Consider the following 16,565-nt stretch of genomic DNA (forward strand, 5'->3'; position numbering starts at 1 on the left):
ATTACTTGGGGGCATATCCCCTTAAAGTGGCTGTTTTCTCTCTTTTCACTCCCCAGCTGTGTTCCTTCACGTTTATCAGAGGGAAGAGTTAATGAGCATGTGCTCTCTTCATGAGGTTGAAGGAAAAAAAAATCTGTAATCCTCTGATGTTTTTGATTTTTAAAACATATGTTTGATCAGAAACTGCGGAGAGTCTGTAGCTGAGGTGCATCCTCTCCGTGCGCCGCAGAGTGTTTACTTTGGATGCAGGTCTGTTGACCGTTTGTCACCAGCAGCTTCGCCCGTTTGTGTTAAACCCACAGAAGAATGGCTAATGAGCTTTTGCCCATTTGTGCAGAGCTCGGTTGGTTTTTAGCACCATCCCCAGAAGTGCTCGTCCAAATGGTGGACACTTACCCCTCTGTCAGCCCAGATCTGAACAAATACCACTTATGTCTGCATGGTGAGCACACAGAAGGCCTCAGAGAAAAGCCTGCAGCTCTCAGCAGTGGGGCATTAATGACAATCTGGACTACAATATGAAGCTTGACCCTAACTAGCAGCGGTTGGGTTAAAGAGTGCACTTGTGTTGATGAAGAGCGTACTGTGCTTTGAGCTATTTATTACAGTGAGACAACCAGTGAAGAAAAAGGCAAAATTTCAATACCGGCTGAGAGTAACACACCAGTTACTTCATTCTCAAACTCCCCAGTAACACAATTTATCAACATTGTATTCACGTTAATGCACTGCACATGTTTACATATCCTCCAAACCATGAGGTTTTCACAGATAAGCCTTCTGGCCTCCTGTTCGGACCACTCAGGGGAGGAGCCGGGGAGTGGCCTAGAACAGTGTAGCCTTTGTGTCAGTTGTCCCCAAGTTGCTAAACGTCTTAGTTGTTCTTTCTCTGGCAACCAACTGTTGCGAGTGATGTTCCACATAAATGTACTCTAAAGAAATGTCTGAGAGGCTACAGTGTGTGTGCCAGTGTCTGTGGCACCTTCAGCCTCCATTATAGATAACAGGAGGCTCACTTTTGCACTGGGCCTGTCTGGGGTTTCAGAGACGGGTGTGTGTGTGTGTGTGTGGCCTGTGTGTCGCACTGGAGCTCCAGTGACCCAAGGGCACTCATGTGAAACCCCTTTAATCCCTGTGCTCAGAGTGTTTTGGGTTGGGGGATGATCTCCTTCTTCAGCACAGAGCTATTCGTTGTGGTTGTGGGTAATACAAAACAACACAGGTGTCTGAGTGATTGGGAGGCACGATCAGTCCTTTATGAGTATGCGTACATACATTAAATGTACAACAGTGCAACAAGTTTTTTAAATGTCTAATCATAGTTTTTCCTTGTGAAACCCGTCTCCATAAGGCCCTGATCAAAGCCATGGCTGCTTTTAATGCCTTGTTCCACAATTTCTACGGTTAGATGAGTTATTGGCTGGTGCATTCTGCTGCGAAGTTATGCATGTCTTAAAGGTTTCACAGATTATGGCTTCAAACCGCTCCCCTCACCACAAAATGACCAATTCAGGCTAGAATGGCTTCTCTGCTACGTTTGCTGGAAAATTTCCGATTAAAATGCTGATTCAGGCTGTTATAAAAAAAAAAAAAAAAAAAAAAAAAAAGGACTCTGGCGCAGTCGCTCCGCTTTGTGTCAGTCTTTCCCTCTTCAGCTGGATTAAGGCTTAATTCTCTGAAAGTGTGACAATTGAAGGTAGAGCACATAGCCAGCAGCATCCAGTGTTAAAATAGAACAATGAATGAATAAATCAGGCCTTATGTTCATGCTCTGGCTCGACGTGTGATACTTATTTATCCGCCTGAGTCTCACACTGACTCATTTAGGAAACTAGTAACCTCTTCTTACCTCGGAGTGAGCTAGCCCGTTTCCACACTGTGTGATTTGTTTACAAGAAAACAACAAATACGAGTCAGTTGTGGTGATTTTTATGGTGTGAATGTTTAAAGAAAAACAACAACAAAAAAAAACTGTATGTCAGACTGTTCCAGCTCAGATCACTTTCACACAGACAATGTGGCTGTTCATTCTTGCGTGCAGGACGTTGGCTTTGAGCGTTATTATTTTTCTTGGGCAGCTGGTATCAAACTGCAAATGTTTGACTTGACAAGGGGTGCATGTGGCATGTGTGTTGATGTGTGTGTGTGTGTGTGTGTGTGTGTGTGTGTGTGTGTGTGTGTGTGTGTGTGTGTGTGTGTGTGTGTGTGTGTTTGTCTCAGCTTTTCCCTCTGCCTCTCTTTCTGCCTCTTGCCGTGTGAGCTGTTGGCTGTCCAGCCCTCCTCTCACTCTCAGCTCTGATTGTTTCCTGAGCGCCGTGCCAGATAGGAAGTAGGAGGAAGTTATTGGAGAAGCTGGAGAGAATTTATTAGGGCCAAACACAGACACAGGAGGGAGAAGGGAGGGTGGTGACTCTGATTTTTTTTTTTTTTTTTGGAGATGAGGCTCATGCTTCCACGAGTCTGAGGAAGGCGGCTGTATCACCAGCCAGCTCATCACCTTCAATTTACCCCCTAAATGAAAGAGCAGTAACGCTGTTAAACATGTGTGTTTGCTGTAAATGCATCTGTGTCTGTGTGTCTGTGTGTCTGTGTGTCAGGAGGAATAAGGCAGCGTTTCCCGTTCTTGTCAGAGAGCAGCTTTCCTGGCCTGGAACCTAAAATGTTTTCTTTATCTGTAATCTGACCTTAGAGAGCAGCTGCTCCTTCTGCCGCCAAGTCCTGTTGTTTCCTCAAGTGTGTGTTTGTGTGGCTGGGTGTTAGTGTGTGTGTCTGTGTGTGTGTGTGTGTGTGGAGGGGGTCTCACTGTGACAGCTAACGCTCCCTCTACATCTGTGAGCGCCCTTCAACCTTAACAAGACTTGTGGTTTTCATGTGGAGGAGTTTTAGGCTGCAGATTTGTTACTGTGTATAAACCTTAAGTTTGGTGGAGGTGTGTTTAACTCTCAGCTGAGCAGGAGGTTGGGGGGGGGGGGGGCTTTTGGCTCCCAGCAGGAGTCTGTTCTTTGCCAACAAGTGTCCCAACTCTAGCAGCAACCTAAAAAAGGCTGCGATTTTAAGGACAGGGATAAATCTTGTAGTGTATTGGTTAGCAAACAGATGGAGGGACGTACATTCTGACAGTGGGCGTTGATGACACATGCAAACACAACAGGCTTGATGGATCAACAGTGGAGGAGACAGATTTGATGGAAATCTGTTAACAATCTGCTTTGGGACATGAGTCAATAGAACTGAGTCATGGTGATGGGATTGTACAGAGTTGTGGATAGAAGAGGGAAGCTGATTTCCACATTGTGCTTGTGAGTGGTATGACCAAAAATGAACAGTTTACCTCAAGAACAAGAAATTATACTTAAAAAATGTCTTAATTAAAGTCAATATAGAAGCAAAGAAGAGGTTTCTGGCACAACTTCACCCACTTCCAAGGTGCATAGAGAAAGGAAAAAGTCTAAAGAGGTCAAAACTCCAACAACACTTGCAGATTACAGAAGAACTTAGAGTGACATGTTTCGGCTTGTGGGTGACCCTGATGGAGGCCACAAGCCAAAACGCATTAGTCTAATATTTAAAGTTCTTTATTACCTCTTTAACTTCAATATCAATATCAGAAATGTCTAGTTTTTATGATGCCTTTTCATCTTTATCTTAAAGCTGCTATAATCAGTGTTTTTTTGTCGACAACATATGAGATGACTATGTACAGTGTAAAGGAGGGTAAGCTCTCAGAGAATAATCACCTGACTCTGCAGTTCCCCTCAGCTGTTTGAGCTATTTTCAGTTCAACGTTTTGGTTTGACAGCCCTCAATCGCTACTGTTTTGGTTCAGTCTGAACGCTCTCATCGGCAAAACGCTCTTATAAACCCACTGAACACTGTACTGTACAGCACCAAACAGAAGACAGAGTAAGTTAACAACTAGCTTGTGGACATGGTGGAGCATTTGGCAGCTAAAGAGCCTGATTTTTCCCTCAGGAGTTGGTAGAGACCTAAACAGAGCTTAAAGGAGAGAGGAATAATGCTTTACATTCATTGGTTTGCCAAAAACATGACTCCCAATGAAAAGTAACAGTGTCTGGATGTGTAAAGCCGCTGTTTGCTAACACGCTATATCAGCTTGAGAAGGTGTTAATATGTCAGTGCTGTTTTCACAGCTTGCTGCTCTGTCCAACAAGGGGCCAAAAAAATTAACAAATGCTTATTCTTATTCTGTTTCTCTGTTTTCTTTTATTGTACTGACACTGGCACCAAAACAGATTCTTTCATTCGTTCATATACTGTACATGTACTTAGTGAAGAAAGTTTGTTAGATATCTCTGATTCTGATGTATTGAAAAAGGGGCTCCAAGGCACCTACAACTCTACATGATCTGATCCCCTGATTAATCACATTTTAAATACGGTCGGGTTGGATGCTCCTGTTTTTAGGAGACATACACCAAGGACAAGATGCTGGATGACAGATGGGTTCACCTGGAGAAAATATATCACGAATATACCTAATGTTTGCATCAGTTTTTGGTTTATGCATCTCTCCTGAATCCATCGGGCCAGGTGCATAGAGACAGCGGCCTCTTTAGTCATTGCCATTTCATGATTCCGGTCCCACAGTGCAAAACTACACGATTTCTTCACCAAGCTTTCTGTCTGAACTGGCCTGAAAAAAATGCACATATCTGTTTGTTGTGTAGTTGCCTGGCATTTACAGCATGTTTAACAAGTAACATCAAAACGGTTGTGTTTTTCTGCATGGAGCTTTGGCTGCCTTGACACCATTAAAATAAATGTTTCTTCTCACTGTTGTGTTGCTTATGAGGAGGAGCCAGTTTCTGTTGAAGTCCAGTCACTTTGAGAGACAGCGGCTGAAACACTTAACTTAAAGGTCTTCAGAATCAAATAAATAATGTGTGTGTGTATAAAAGAAACTGCAGGAGCAAAAAAAAAAAAAATTGAACTTACGAGTCACCTACTATACACACAACGTGCCTAAGGGTTGTTCTTGGTAGTAAGACTGCTGTCCTAGCTCAATGGGCTCGCATGGCTCTCATGGTGGGCTGTTTAGTCTCCGTTTCAATATATTTCTGTGATCCATCCTGTTTGGTCTTAAACTCCGGTCGGTTCAACAAATGTTTTTTTCCCACCAGTGGACTGGAGAGGAGATGTTGCCATCAGGCCATAAAAATCACAGACATGACAGAGTAATTTTGACTCAAGGTCTTGCCTCACTGTAGTCTTTGAATTCCACTGCTTAAGTAGAAATCCATCTGGCTGGTCCATCTGAGAGCACCGAGATGATCTCATGTTCAGTGGAAGATGAAACTGAAAAAAAAATTGTCATCTCTGCCTTTTCTGGTTGAGTAAGGGTTATTGTGCCGAATGCTGAATGTCAGGCCGTCCATTTGTTACTGAAACACACAGACTCTGTTTGTTTTCCAGCCTGTAGGTGTTTGTAAGGGATTTCTTACATTCTGTGGCACACTTAAACAAATGTCTGTGATGTGAATCCCTTTCCTGGATTAGGCTGCACCGACAGCTTTCCTCCATGTGACCCGGCAGCCTGAGAGTGACTCAGTAGAATTACTGGAATTCATTGGGACATTTTGCCGCACACAGTCCTGTCTAGGGAGGGAAAGGGAAACACAGTATGGGTGCCAATAAACTCTGGTTGGTTCGTAGATGGAGCCGGAGCAGAGATAAGCTGATTGCTGAGAACAGACTGCAATGTGATCGCTCCGTTCAGGGCTGGAAAAAATGGGAAGAGGGATTCTGGTGCATGAATGGTGCTGTTTGAATGAACGTGCAAGGCGCATAGCTTTGCAGCGTTATTTACATTCCTGCAGCACATTGGAATTCTGTAGCATGTTGGTCTCAGAGTCCCGTGGCCTGAATCCCAGAAAGTGGGAGGGGAGGTGTGTCCTTGATTTTTGTGTTAAATGTGAGAGCAGCGTGTCATTCAGTCAACATCTGTAATAAACGCTGCCATCTGGCAAACGCCTGATGCAGTCCCACAGGTTTGTGCATGGCAGCAGCTGATTGTCATTATCCATTCCACTGCATATTATTTTTTGACTAATCAATCACTTGTTGGGTTTATACTGAAAAATGATTATCACAATTTCCTAAAGGCCGAGATGTATCATCAAATATCCTTTACTGTTTGAGCAAAAGCCTAGAACCTAAAGATATTAAACTTATTATCACATAAAACAACAAACCCTCACAATTGAGAACTGAGGATCATTTGTTTTTTTTTGGTTTAAATTAATCAGTAATCAAAATAGTTGCAGACTAATTTTGTATACAATTAAATGACTTATTATCACAGCCCACATGGGGCTGTTTGTATGTTTTCTGTTACTGTTTCTATGTATTGTATGTGCTCATGAGTGCAACTTCATGTATCTACAGTTTAGTTTGTTGTGTGAGTCATTACTATGTTATGGAGTTTCTCACCCAAACTTGGCTCAAAGGGATATTACAGTGTGCTTGTGAGAGCTGTTTTAATATAATCAATATGTTTATTACAACAGCTGACGCACTGGCAGTAAATCATGTTCGACACTGAATCCCAAAGGTCTTCATCTTGAAGCAATTTATTGGAGCTCTCTGCGATTGTCAAACTAGCTGTTGCATTTGAGTCCATAAAACTGTTATTGTGACTTTATGTAGCTCTCACTTTTTTTCATGAAGTCATGACTATTGTCCTGATTTAAATCCTGTGACTCCACCAGAGGATGTATTGAAAAGTGGCTCCAGTGACAATGCCCTGCCTCTAGTCTGAGCTCTGACCGTCACGAAGCGGGAGCGTGTTCACTGCTGATGTTGCATTCCAGCTGGAACAATCCCACTGTTTTCCAGACCTCAAAGTGGACGCCTAAATTGGACAACAAACCCCCCCTCCTCCTCCCACACCACGACGCATACACACCCCCTTTCCCCCTCTGCTCCCCAGCCAACCAACCAACCCACCCACCACCCACTCCTCCCATACACGCATCCCCTGGTCTCCTGTCCTTATTTGGGTAGAGACGTTCTGAGTGCTGGGTGGAGGGGTGGGGGTGGGGGGGGGGGTAAGAGGAGGGAGGGAGGGAGGGCGTTGGGTTGACACAAGGGAGGCAGGAGGAGAAACAGTGAGCACTCGCAGCCCTTTCTTAATAAGGACATGTCTGGAATTCAGGCCCCTCTCTCAGTGAAGAGCTTCTCTTTCGCAGCACCTCACTTGAACGCACCCTTGTGAGCACTCGGAGCCCCATCCACAACGTCAGATCTGCGTGTTACCCCGAGCAGTGTTTCCTGCTCTTCACAGCCCGCAGTGCAAAGGAGGTTTGCAGTGTTTTCTCTGCTATAATTGGAGATGAACAATAGAGTGGCTGCCCCTCGCTCCCTGCCTCACTGTGCCACCAGTCTTTGATTATTGCCCAGGCTTTACTGAAGCTGTTGCCCCATAGCACCTGTGCATTCATTAATGAAGTACTTTGGCCTGCCTGAAAGACGTTTTTACCACTAGACCGCACAGGCAGCATCTGTTAAACTTGAGGCTGAGACAGAAATGTGCATGTAAAGGTTACACTAGTATTAATGTCAGTGGCTCTAACAATCATTCTCATTACTGCTGAATTATTTATTCTTGAATATTTGTTAAGCCAGTTAACATGTTAGAGAATAGTCAAAATTGCCCCACACAGTTTTCCACAATTAACGTTTTAGTCATTTCTCAAGCAACAGTGACTAATGACAAATATTTGCTGTTTCCACTTTCTCAGAAGTGAAGGTTTGTTGCGTTTCATTGTCATGCATGACAGTAAACTGAGCATCTGCGGGTTTTGAACATTTGAAGATGTCATCTTGAGCTGCTGTTAATTATAAATGACACCTGACATTCTACAGACAGAACAATTAGGCGAGAAAATAATTGATGATTAATCTTGTCCTTAATGAGTTAGTTGCTGTGTTGATTTTTATCTGCTTTTTCATGTGACAGTCCAGTCAGTTTACTATGATAAAAGACAAAGAGAGTCAGTATTTCCCCACATTTTAGAAGCTGGAACCAGAGAAGACATTTCTCTGTGGTTTTTGTCATTGTCCTTTGAATACTGATTTTTATAAAGTATCATGCCTTTTGGCAGGACAGAATATGATTGAACGAACCCAGATTCTAGTCATGTGTAGTTTGCCGTCTTTGGTGGGGATCCAGCCGTGTGATGTGTGAGGACTAGACGGATCATTTGAGCTGCTGATGAGCGCTCAGTTTCAGTGTTGAGTTTAAACATTGTGACCCTCTTCCACAGGATCCGCCATAACCATTACCCTCTCAGCTAAAATTAGCAGCTTGACTTGTGGATATTTGTCAAACGTCTATTAACGTCATGTTGTATGTTACATGTGGTAGAATATCACTGTCAGAGCAGTATCACTGGTCCGCTTGTCTCTGATGGGAAGAGAGAGGAAACATCACTGATCCTCCACCTCTGCTTTTTCACCAGTTTGTTCCTGGAGCAATTACAACACATGCACCTTTCTAAATACTGAGAAATAAACAGAAGAGGAGGCAGAAGACATAAAGGGAGATTTCTGGGATATTATGAATTTCCATATTTCATTTAATTTATATTTTGCATTTCAAATTGTAGACTTTCTTTCCCATCACAAATATATGCAGATAAAATAAAATAACTTAATGACCACACAGTTTTGATAAAAAAGGGGCTGTGACAACTGACATTTAATTTCAGGGTTGATTTTTATGTTATAAGAACAACTGTTAACTGACTTTCTACCTGTCTAAGAGAAAGGTCAACAAACTACAGAAACAGATAATCTTTAATAATTTTTTTAAATTTTATGATGGAACTCTAAATGTTCATATAATTTGATCATTGCAGTTTTTCCCACAGGAACACTCTGTATTCATCCGTTAAACTTTATTTTTGTTAGCATCTGCAGAAATGCTAAAGTACAAACACAAGCATCCTTAGAGGATCATGGTTACCTCATAGACTTCCATTTGAGAAACAATGCAATACTGAAAAGGCAGCTTGAAAAATACTTAAGATCTCTGCCTGCAGTCAGCCATAAGCCAACCACATTGAGACACAGTTCCCAGACCACAAGAATTCTTTGAGGCCAGTGCTGATTAGTGAGGTCTTTAAACTTCGTTTTATGGAATATCTTGAATTCATTTGGCCATTTCAGAGAAATAAAATTGAGGAAATTATAGTAATAATTACGGTTAACATTGTTTATTCATACAAATTTAATGACTGCAATAAAGAAAATGTTGAAGGAAGCCAAAACTGTGACCTATGGAGGAATGACATTCCTTATTTAAGCTGCATATTCATTATGCTTTACATGAACTCTCATAGTTCTGGTCCTTCTTTGCAGCCACACAAATAACTCAATTTATGTAGATTTCTAAAGTAAAAACAGCAGATAAACTTGGCAGGATTTCGGCTCACACTGTTGGAAGCTGTTAATCAGGTTGTAGACATAACTCAACTTAATTTTATCAAATCCCTGCTCCGTGTTCTCTTGTATTTTATTGATCCTTCTGGCAACCACCACTATATTGTAAACCCAATCACCGTGCTGACCTCTTTTACCTACGGCTTAAGATGTCTGTGAGCCGCAGCCATGGGCAAACACTGGTCATGAATTCATGAAACTTGCTCAACCAGCTCAAACACCAAAACGCTTTTTTCGGCTTCCTCATTCTTTTTGCAAATAGCTGCCTAACAAAAAAGTCACAAAAATAATATGTTAATAAGACAAACTGTGCCTGGTAGTTATATGTCTGATCCAATCAAAGAGGAATTAACTTTTTAACTTCGGGTTCCCTCATCCTGAAGTTTATGATTTTTTGAATGGATGTTTGATTAGATACCTGAAATAAGGTAAACAGAATTTCATTCTGCAACATAAAATGCGTCAGTAAGGACCCCACTCTTGATTTTTTTTAAAGCTTTAATGTGTCTTTAAAAAAGGCAAGTTGCTAACAAGTGTCAAAATAAGACTGCACCGGGCTTTTGTAGAAGAGGTAAGCGCTAAATCAAATGAAAGTCAGAAACTTGTGGTGGTGGTGGTGACATTCAAGTTAGTAGTTTGTTAACATTATCTTTTTACCTACAATGATTGTAGACTAATCTTCAAAAATCATGAAAGTGGCGTTCATTGTGTTGAACAAAATGTGGAAGTATCATCAGCTTTGGTTTGTCTAATCATTATTGAATGAATGCTCTGTAACTTGTATATTGTTTTCCACAGATCTCCTACAGATCCTTTGATATTGGGGCTCGGGGTCGGGCCCAGGGGGAGCCGCCACCATTGCGTCTAACGAGTGGAGCACCAACGGTAGCCCAGAAGATGGGCTGGACGGGGACGAGGACAAGGCCGTGGACGGGGACGCCGAGGGCGTTTGGAGCCCAGATATTGAGCAGAGCTTCCAGGAGGCCCTCGCCATCTACCCTCCCTGTGGCAGGAGGAAAATCATCCTGTCAGATGAGGGAAAGATGTATGGTGAGTGGATAACAGCCAGAGAAACAAAAGAACAACAATTACATGGAAATCAGTTCCATAATGAGTGTGGCAAAAATAAGAAAACCATCCATTCCTCAGAGATTTGTGGCTGAAAGAAAACAAACATCCACTATAGTACCGTGAAAAGAAATGAGAAAAATACTTTTCTTCCTCTTGTGCTCGTGTCACATCTTCAGCACAGAGGCAAATGTTTTCCTTCTGTTACAAGTCTGTACCTGTTGTGCTGTGACCCAGGGGCAGGTTCTTCCAGTCTCACCAGCGCTCTCAGAGCTGGTTATTGCTGTCCTGAGAAAATCTCAGCTCCCTTCCCCTTGATTTACACCTGTCTGTTTTCTGCTGTCTGTTTTTATGCCTTCTCTTTTATGGCTTCTTCTCTTCCTCTCTACTTTTTCACTGGTAAAACCTGCTCTTTGTATTTTTTTTTTTATCGCTGAGCATCAGGTGGAGTTTGGCCTGTAGGTGACTGGTTGGAGCTCTTTCCTGGACAAGTGTTGTTTTTGATGCTGGATGGCTTAGTTAAATTAGCAATAATTAGCACAGCGTGAATCGAGACTCAGGAACAAAAACATCCCATTGGCATGCTGTTCTGTGGAAGATTTTAAACATCCATATGGTTTCAGAATAGTAATTCTGTTTCCTGCAGCGTGTTCATTAAATTGCAGGTGTGGAGCCCTTAATGTCCTGAAAAAGTCCAGATGGATATGTTGGCAAGACCTTTGGTAGACTCACCGACATCCAGGTGTAGGAAATTGAAGGCATTTGTCTTTCATTATTTTGATCCCGCTTTCCCATTCCTGTTGTTCAGACAGTGCACGCTTCTTTGACTAGATTAAGCATTTGAAGTTGGAAATTTTGCTGAACAGCAGTAAATGTTGATTGACAGGAATTGTGCTCCTTCCTTTACTGTTTTACTTGGCCTTGTCCTCAACAAACCTCTTTTTGGTTTTGAGAAATTATGTTCTTTTCACCATCGTAATTCAATTCCCTCAAGCCATGCTTTGTAAGACTTTCCTGCCCTTTAATTATTGTCCATCATGTCTCAAAAACTTAAAATTGATTCCAGCTTCAATGCAACCATAAAAACCATCAATCATGGCCACCAAAGTCTCAGACAGTGTATTTTAGAAGCATTAGTGTTTGTTTTAAAAAGCGCTGGCTTTTTTGGGTGGCTTTTCTGCCCTTGACGTCAGATGGGATTCTTTTGGCGTGATTCACACAAGATGGAATCTCATCCTCTCATTTGTCAGGCACATTTTGATATTCAAGGACAAGCACATACCTGAGATAACTCCGCCACGGTTGCAGCTACTGTTGTTACTCTGAATGTGTCTCAAGGAGAATATAGTGAGGAAACCAGTCGTGGATTGATCAATAATCAACATAATATTAATCAGGATAATTTTTTTCAGATTTATTTAACCTTTAAGTAATTTGTCAAGTATATATTACATTGTTAATTGTATATTTTTGGGATTTGGACTCTTGGTTGGACAGAGCAAGACATTTGAAGACATTTTCTTGGGCTGCAGGATCTTAACATTTTCTCACATTAAACAATTAATTGATTGGAAGGATTGACAGATTATTAATAGAAAATATTTAGCTGCAACCCAGAGAGACAGATAAGATTAAAAAAAACATATCTAAGCTGTTGGACTAATGATAACACATTCAGTCTGTTTGCAGTTGGCATTTTTCATGTTACGCAGAAATTAATGTGCTCAAATTTAATTAGATTTGATCAAGTTTTCATTTTAGTTAGTGTTGAAAGACTTGCAATGAAACATAACAACATATTATTAAGAGTCTGTAATTTTCCAGATTGACACAAGTAGTTTACAACATACTTTTAAAATGAGTTTTATGTAAAGAGCTTTAGCATAAACCACTGCCGCCATCTTGAATTTGAAGCTCAATAACTCTTCAATTCTGTGTAGCAGAAAAGTATAGAGTCCCAGGCTTCATACATTTGCCACGAGAATGTCAACAAAGAGGCAGGCCATGCACAAACCTGCCCCCTTAGCAATAAATGCTCAGGACCCCTTTTAAAGGGCCTGTTTTTTTCTAGAGCACTAAACACCCTCTCCATTTACAATTAGTCATCTGAGGCTCTGCTGGCAGAGCCAAGGCATGCCCCAGAAGAAGCCTTCTGACAAGGTGATTACCTCAGACATCTAAAAGCTGCCCTGACGTGAGGTTAGGGGAATGTTAACGATTGCACTGTATGTAATGCTGTCTACCTTGCAGTCTCAGACTCCCAGTGGCCTCCGAAAGCAGGCAAGTCATCCCTCCCATTGGGAATTCCACTTTTACGGCCAGGATTTTTTTTGTGTGTGTGTGTGTGTGTGTGTGTGTGCGCGTTTTGTTGGTGGGAAACCTTTGCAAATTTCCATTAGCAAGTGGACTGCTTTATACACGTGTATTCTATGCTCTACAAACCTGTCTAGACTTCCCAGCAGCATTGCCAGTCATTTACGCAGCTCAGGGGTGACCAAGAGTTCAAAGGAGAATAACACTCATTTTTAATAAATCACACATGTTAATAACCAGTCCAGTTGTTTCTGAACATGAACAACATGTTCAAGAGGCTTAACTCTAGTTTGTGATGTAATCACTGATGTGACAGTTTAAATCCATCTGCTACTGTGTGTCAAAGCTTTTTCTTAAAATGTGCATTATATTAGAGCTCTTCTGTCTTCTATCTGCATCTGTAAGTGTCAACTCTACCACGACTCTCAGGAAATCATCCTTGTTAGTAGCTTGATCATCTTTTTCATCTTTTTTTTATACAACTCTTACGTCTATAGGGTAAACATAAGGCTAAAGCAGCAGCCAATTAACTTAGCTTAGCATAAAGACCTGAAACAGAGGGAAACGGCTCTGTCCAAAGGTAAAGTCCACTCACCAGCACCTCTCTGGTTTATATACAGAGAAAACAAACAAGATACAAAATAATTGTTGAGCTTGTGAGTTAAATCTGTTAAATCTGCCGACCAGATTTAGCAGATTTAACCACGCTAGCTGTTTCCCCCTGTTTATGGTGGTTGTGGTATTTAACAGACTGGTATGAGAATGGTATCAATCTTCTCATCTAACTCCTGGCAGGAAACCATATTCACCTACTTCCCAAAATATCAAACCTTTTACTGTTTTGATTTTCCACTGAGCGAGAGTAGGAAACGCTCACTGTCCCAGTGAAAATTCACCAGCACAGTAGGTGACTGTCTGTCACTATCGGCGTCTTTTAAAATTTAATAAGCTAAAAGCAATCGCTGTGGCTCAGAGGCGTTTGTTCTTGCGACAATTAATAGCCGGCACATTTTACACCCACAGTTCAGAGGAATATCCTCACTAGTGTGCGTGTGTCTGAAGAAATGTGGCCTGTCTTGTTTTGTTCTGGGTCTGTGCTGACATGTTGTTCACCTGCGTTTTCTGGCCTCGACAGGTGTGTCAAACCCCAAGCTCACACACACACACACCTCTCTCTCAGCCCTGCAGCTGTCACTACTGCAGAGCATTCTGGGTAGAAAAAAAGAGACAGATTTAAGTGCTTGAGGGAGGCATAATGTCTGCTCTGACCTTTGAAAGCTGCATTAAGAATTAACAGCAGGTTCAGTGCATGTGCAAAGTTGTGAGAAAACATGTGCGTAAAGGTACAAGAGAGGGGGCCTGTAGTGATGACTGAGCATGCCTGGTGCTTCCCTGTCAGCCCCCTCACTGAGATGTTAGGAATGTTTTCAGTCATGGCTGAGCAGTATGTTAGCAATTTAGGATTACCTCAATGTTATGAGAAGGGAGGAGGGGAAAGAATAAGGGTGGAGAAAGGGTTCAGGAGAGAGACAGAGCGGGAGAGATGGAGGAGGGAGGTGGGGGAGAAGGGGGGTGGTGGTGGTTCTGAGAGTGAAGAGAGATTACCTTTTTGCTCACTATCCTCGCATGGAAGTGGAAAATTCCAGCGGTCATGTAGTAAAAGAAAAAAGAGGGGCGTGTCCTGTCAGGGAAGAGGTTAAGAATGGCAGCCTGCAGCGATCTGAGTGGGTGTTGAGCAATCAACACTGGAATCAGGAGCAGCTCACAAAGAGGACAAGTGAGGCTGTGCGTGTGATTGTAAGAGTGTGTCTGTTTGTATGCACCTGTCATGATCCTCTGCTGTGTGGGCCAGCCTTTCCACCATCCCTCTGACACCCCCTAAACCCCCCACCCCCACCCCCACCCCCACCTCCATGTCAAGCCTGAGCAGATCTTGGCTGCCACGGCTGCAGAATGACAACACAGAAATCATATCCCTGATAATTGAACTGTTGGGTTCTGAGAAAGCAGTGTGTCAAAAGTATGATCAACTAAAATAACCTGTCTACTGATCTAAGAAAACCAGGCCACAGTACTAATTATCCATGCAATGTCCCGGGGCATACCATGTAGCTGCTGCTCTGAAGTCCCAGGACCTTTTTTTAAAAAAAGATTTTACATCATATTGTGATTTTATTTTTTAGCCAAAGTGAATGTTTTCCAGCTGCAGGTTCTGTTTTTGTAGGTATGAACTCACCCTTTAGATTTTATTGATCCAGAGCATTTTGTGCCTGGGGTAAACACAGGACTCCTGAGTGACTATTCTTTTTTCCTACCGTGACGTTCTGCTATATATCATTTTAGAGTATCATGATTTACAGTATCAAGATCCAGTTTGTCTTTTTCCACAGAGCAGCAAAAGTGGTGCCTGATAACGTGACTTTATAAAAGTTTATTTGAAACATTGAAATCAAACACCAGAGTTATTTGCCTCTCTCAGGAGCAAACTGTATATCACATAAAACAAAAGCAGTGATTTAATATATCAAAAAACCAACCAGATGTTGTGGTAAAGCTGCAGATATCATCTCAGCTCACGACCACAGAACTTTACTATTGAACAGATGAAACACATTTTTGATTTAATATGCAATACCAAGGTGTTACTGTGCTCCACAGTGTGAAAATATGTTAGGATAAAAGTAAATGAGCTTATATCTTTTAAATCATTTGCATGATCACTTTAATTGTAAAAAAGAAACAACAAAAAAACACGTTCAGCTTGGTTGTACTTGGCCTCCGCTTGAAAGTCTGCTGGGAATTTGTAGTTTGACCAGCTCTGCACAATACTGAGTTAACCTCACCATTCTCAGACAAGCGCTTATCTTAAACCTGTAGCACCTAGTTCATACTGTGCTCTGTATACAATACTTTGCAATGAGATATCTGTGACATTCATAGCCGAGCTCTGTGGTTGGGACCATGTAATGTTTTTCCCTCTCTGCCCCTCAGCTGAAGAGATTGAGAGTGACAGTTGGGCGGGGGTCGAACTGGCATTGTTCTTTCTCTGCCATCCTCTGCTGGGATGGTCTGCAGCAGGTGCTGCCATCCGTTGAATGCAGGGTCACACAGTGGTGTTGTTTTGGGAAAAGGGGCTGTTTTGCTGCCAGGTGGCAGTTGTTGGCAGAGACAGTTATGGCTTTGTGTTCCTTCCAAGAGTTACTGCATCAGCTGCCCCTTTTGCCTCCCTAACTGACGACCCCCTACCCCAACCCTAATGGCCCTCAGCCCTGCTCTAACCCCTGCTTCTCCTAGAGCTGGAAGTGCATATGAGCATGTGTGTGTTGGCCTGAGCTCTGGCTGTGTTTGCAGGCCCAGGCCAATCAGACTGGCTAGCACAGATGTGACAGGCTTAGAGGAATGTTAGGAATGCGGAGGCGCTGGAGCAGGCGTGTCCATCCTTGGCCCGGGGCAGAAGGGGAGGGGCTACCTCAGTATCGGCAGACAGTTCAGCTCTGCTCTGCTGGCCGACCGCCGGGCGGACTGGTTGGAGAGTACGGCAAGTGCTGCAAGCCTGTCGGAGAGGGCCTGCAGTACTTTTATGGTAATTGCACTAACCAGGGCCTTTTGGAAGCCAAACACTAAAGAGTGTGTGAAAAAACAGGACTTGTTTCTCCTGTCATTATGTGTCTGGATACTCTGAAAGCTGTTAAACTGTAGGCTTCCTAGAAACACAGTCTATT

General features: G+C 42.5%; 1 protein-coding gene across 9 annotated transcripts in view; it reads left to right on the forward strand.

Moving 5' to 3' along the window:
• Nucleotides 1–16,565, forward strand: part of tead3b (TEA domain family member 3 b) — a 29,622-nt gene that overhangs the window by 3,884 nt on the left and 9,173 nt on the right. For 8 of the 9 annotated variants that reach the window (XM_071493728.1, XM_071493734.1, XM_071493727.1 and 5 more), the window contains exon 3: nt 10,261–10,512. In XM_071493728.1, coding sequence (XP_071349829.1) covers nt 10,506–10,512 — 7 coding nt within the window. In that variant the 5' untranslated portion in view covers nt 10,261–10,505. Of the gene's footprint in view, nt 1–10,260; nt 10,513–16,565 lie in introns of those variants that run through there. The other variant, XM_071493732.1, reaches the window with a different exon arrangement.

The sequence above is a fragment of the Trachinotus anak genome, unplaced genomic scaffold (assembly GCF_046630095.1).
Source record: "Trachinotus anak isolate AG129_WGS33_773 ecotype Australia unplaced genomic scaffold, CSIRO_AGI_Tana_v1 ptg000013l, whole genome shotgun sequence".
Taxonomy (NCBI): Eukaryota; Metazoa; Chordata; class Actinopteri; order Carangiformes; family Carangidae; genus Trachinotus; species Trachinotus anak.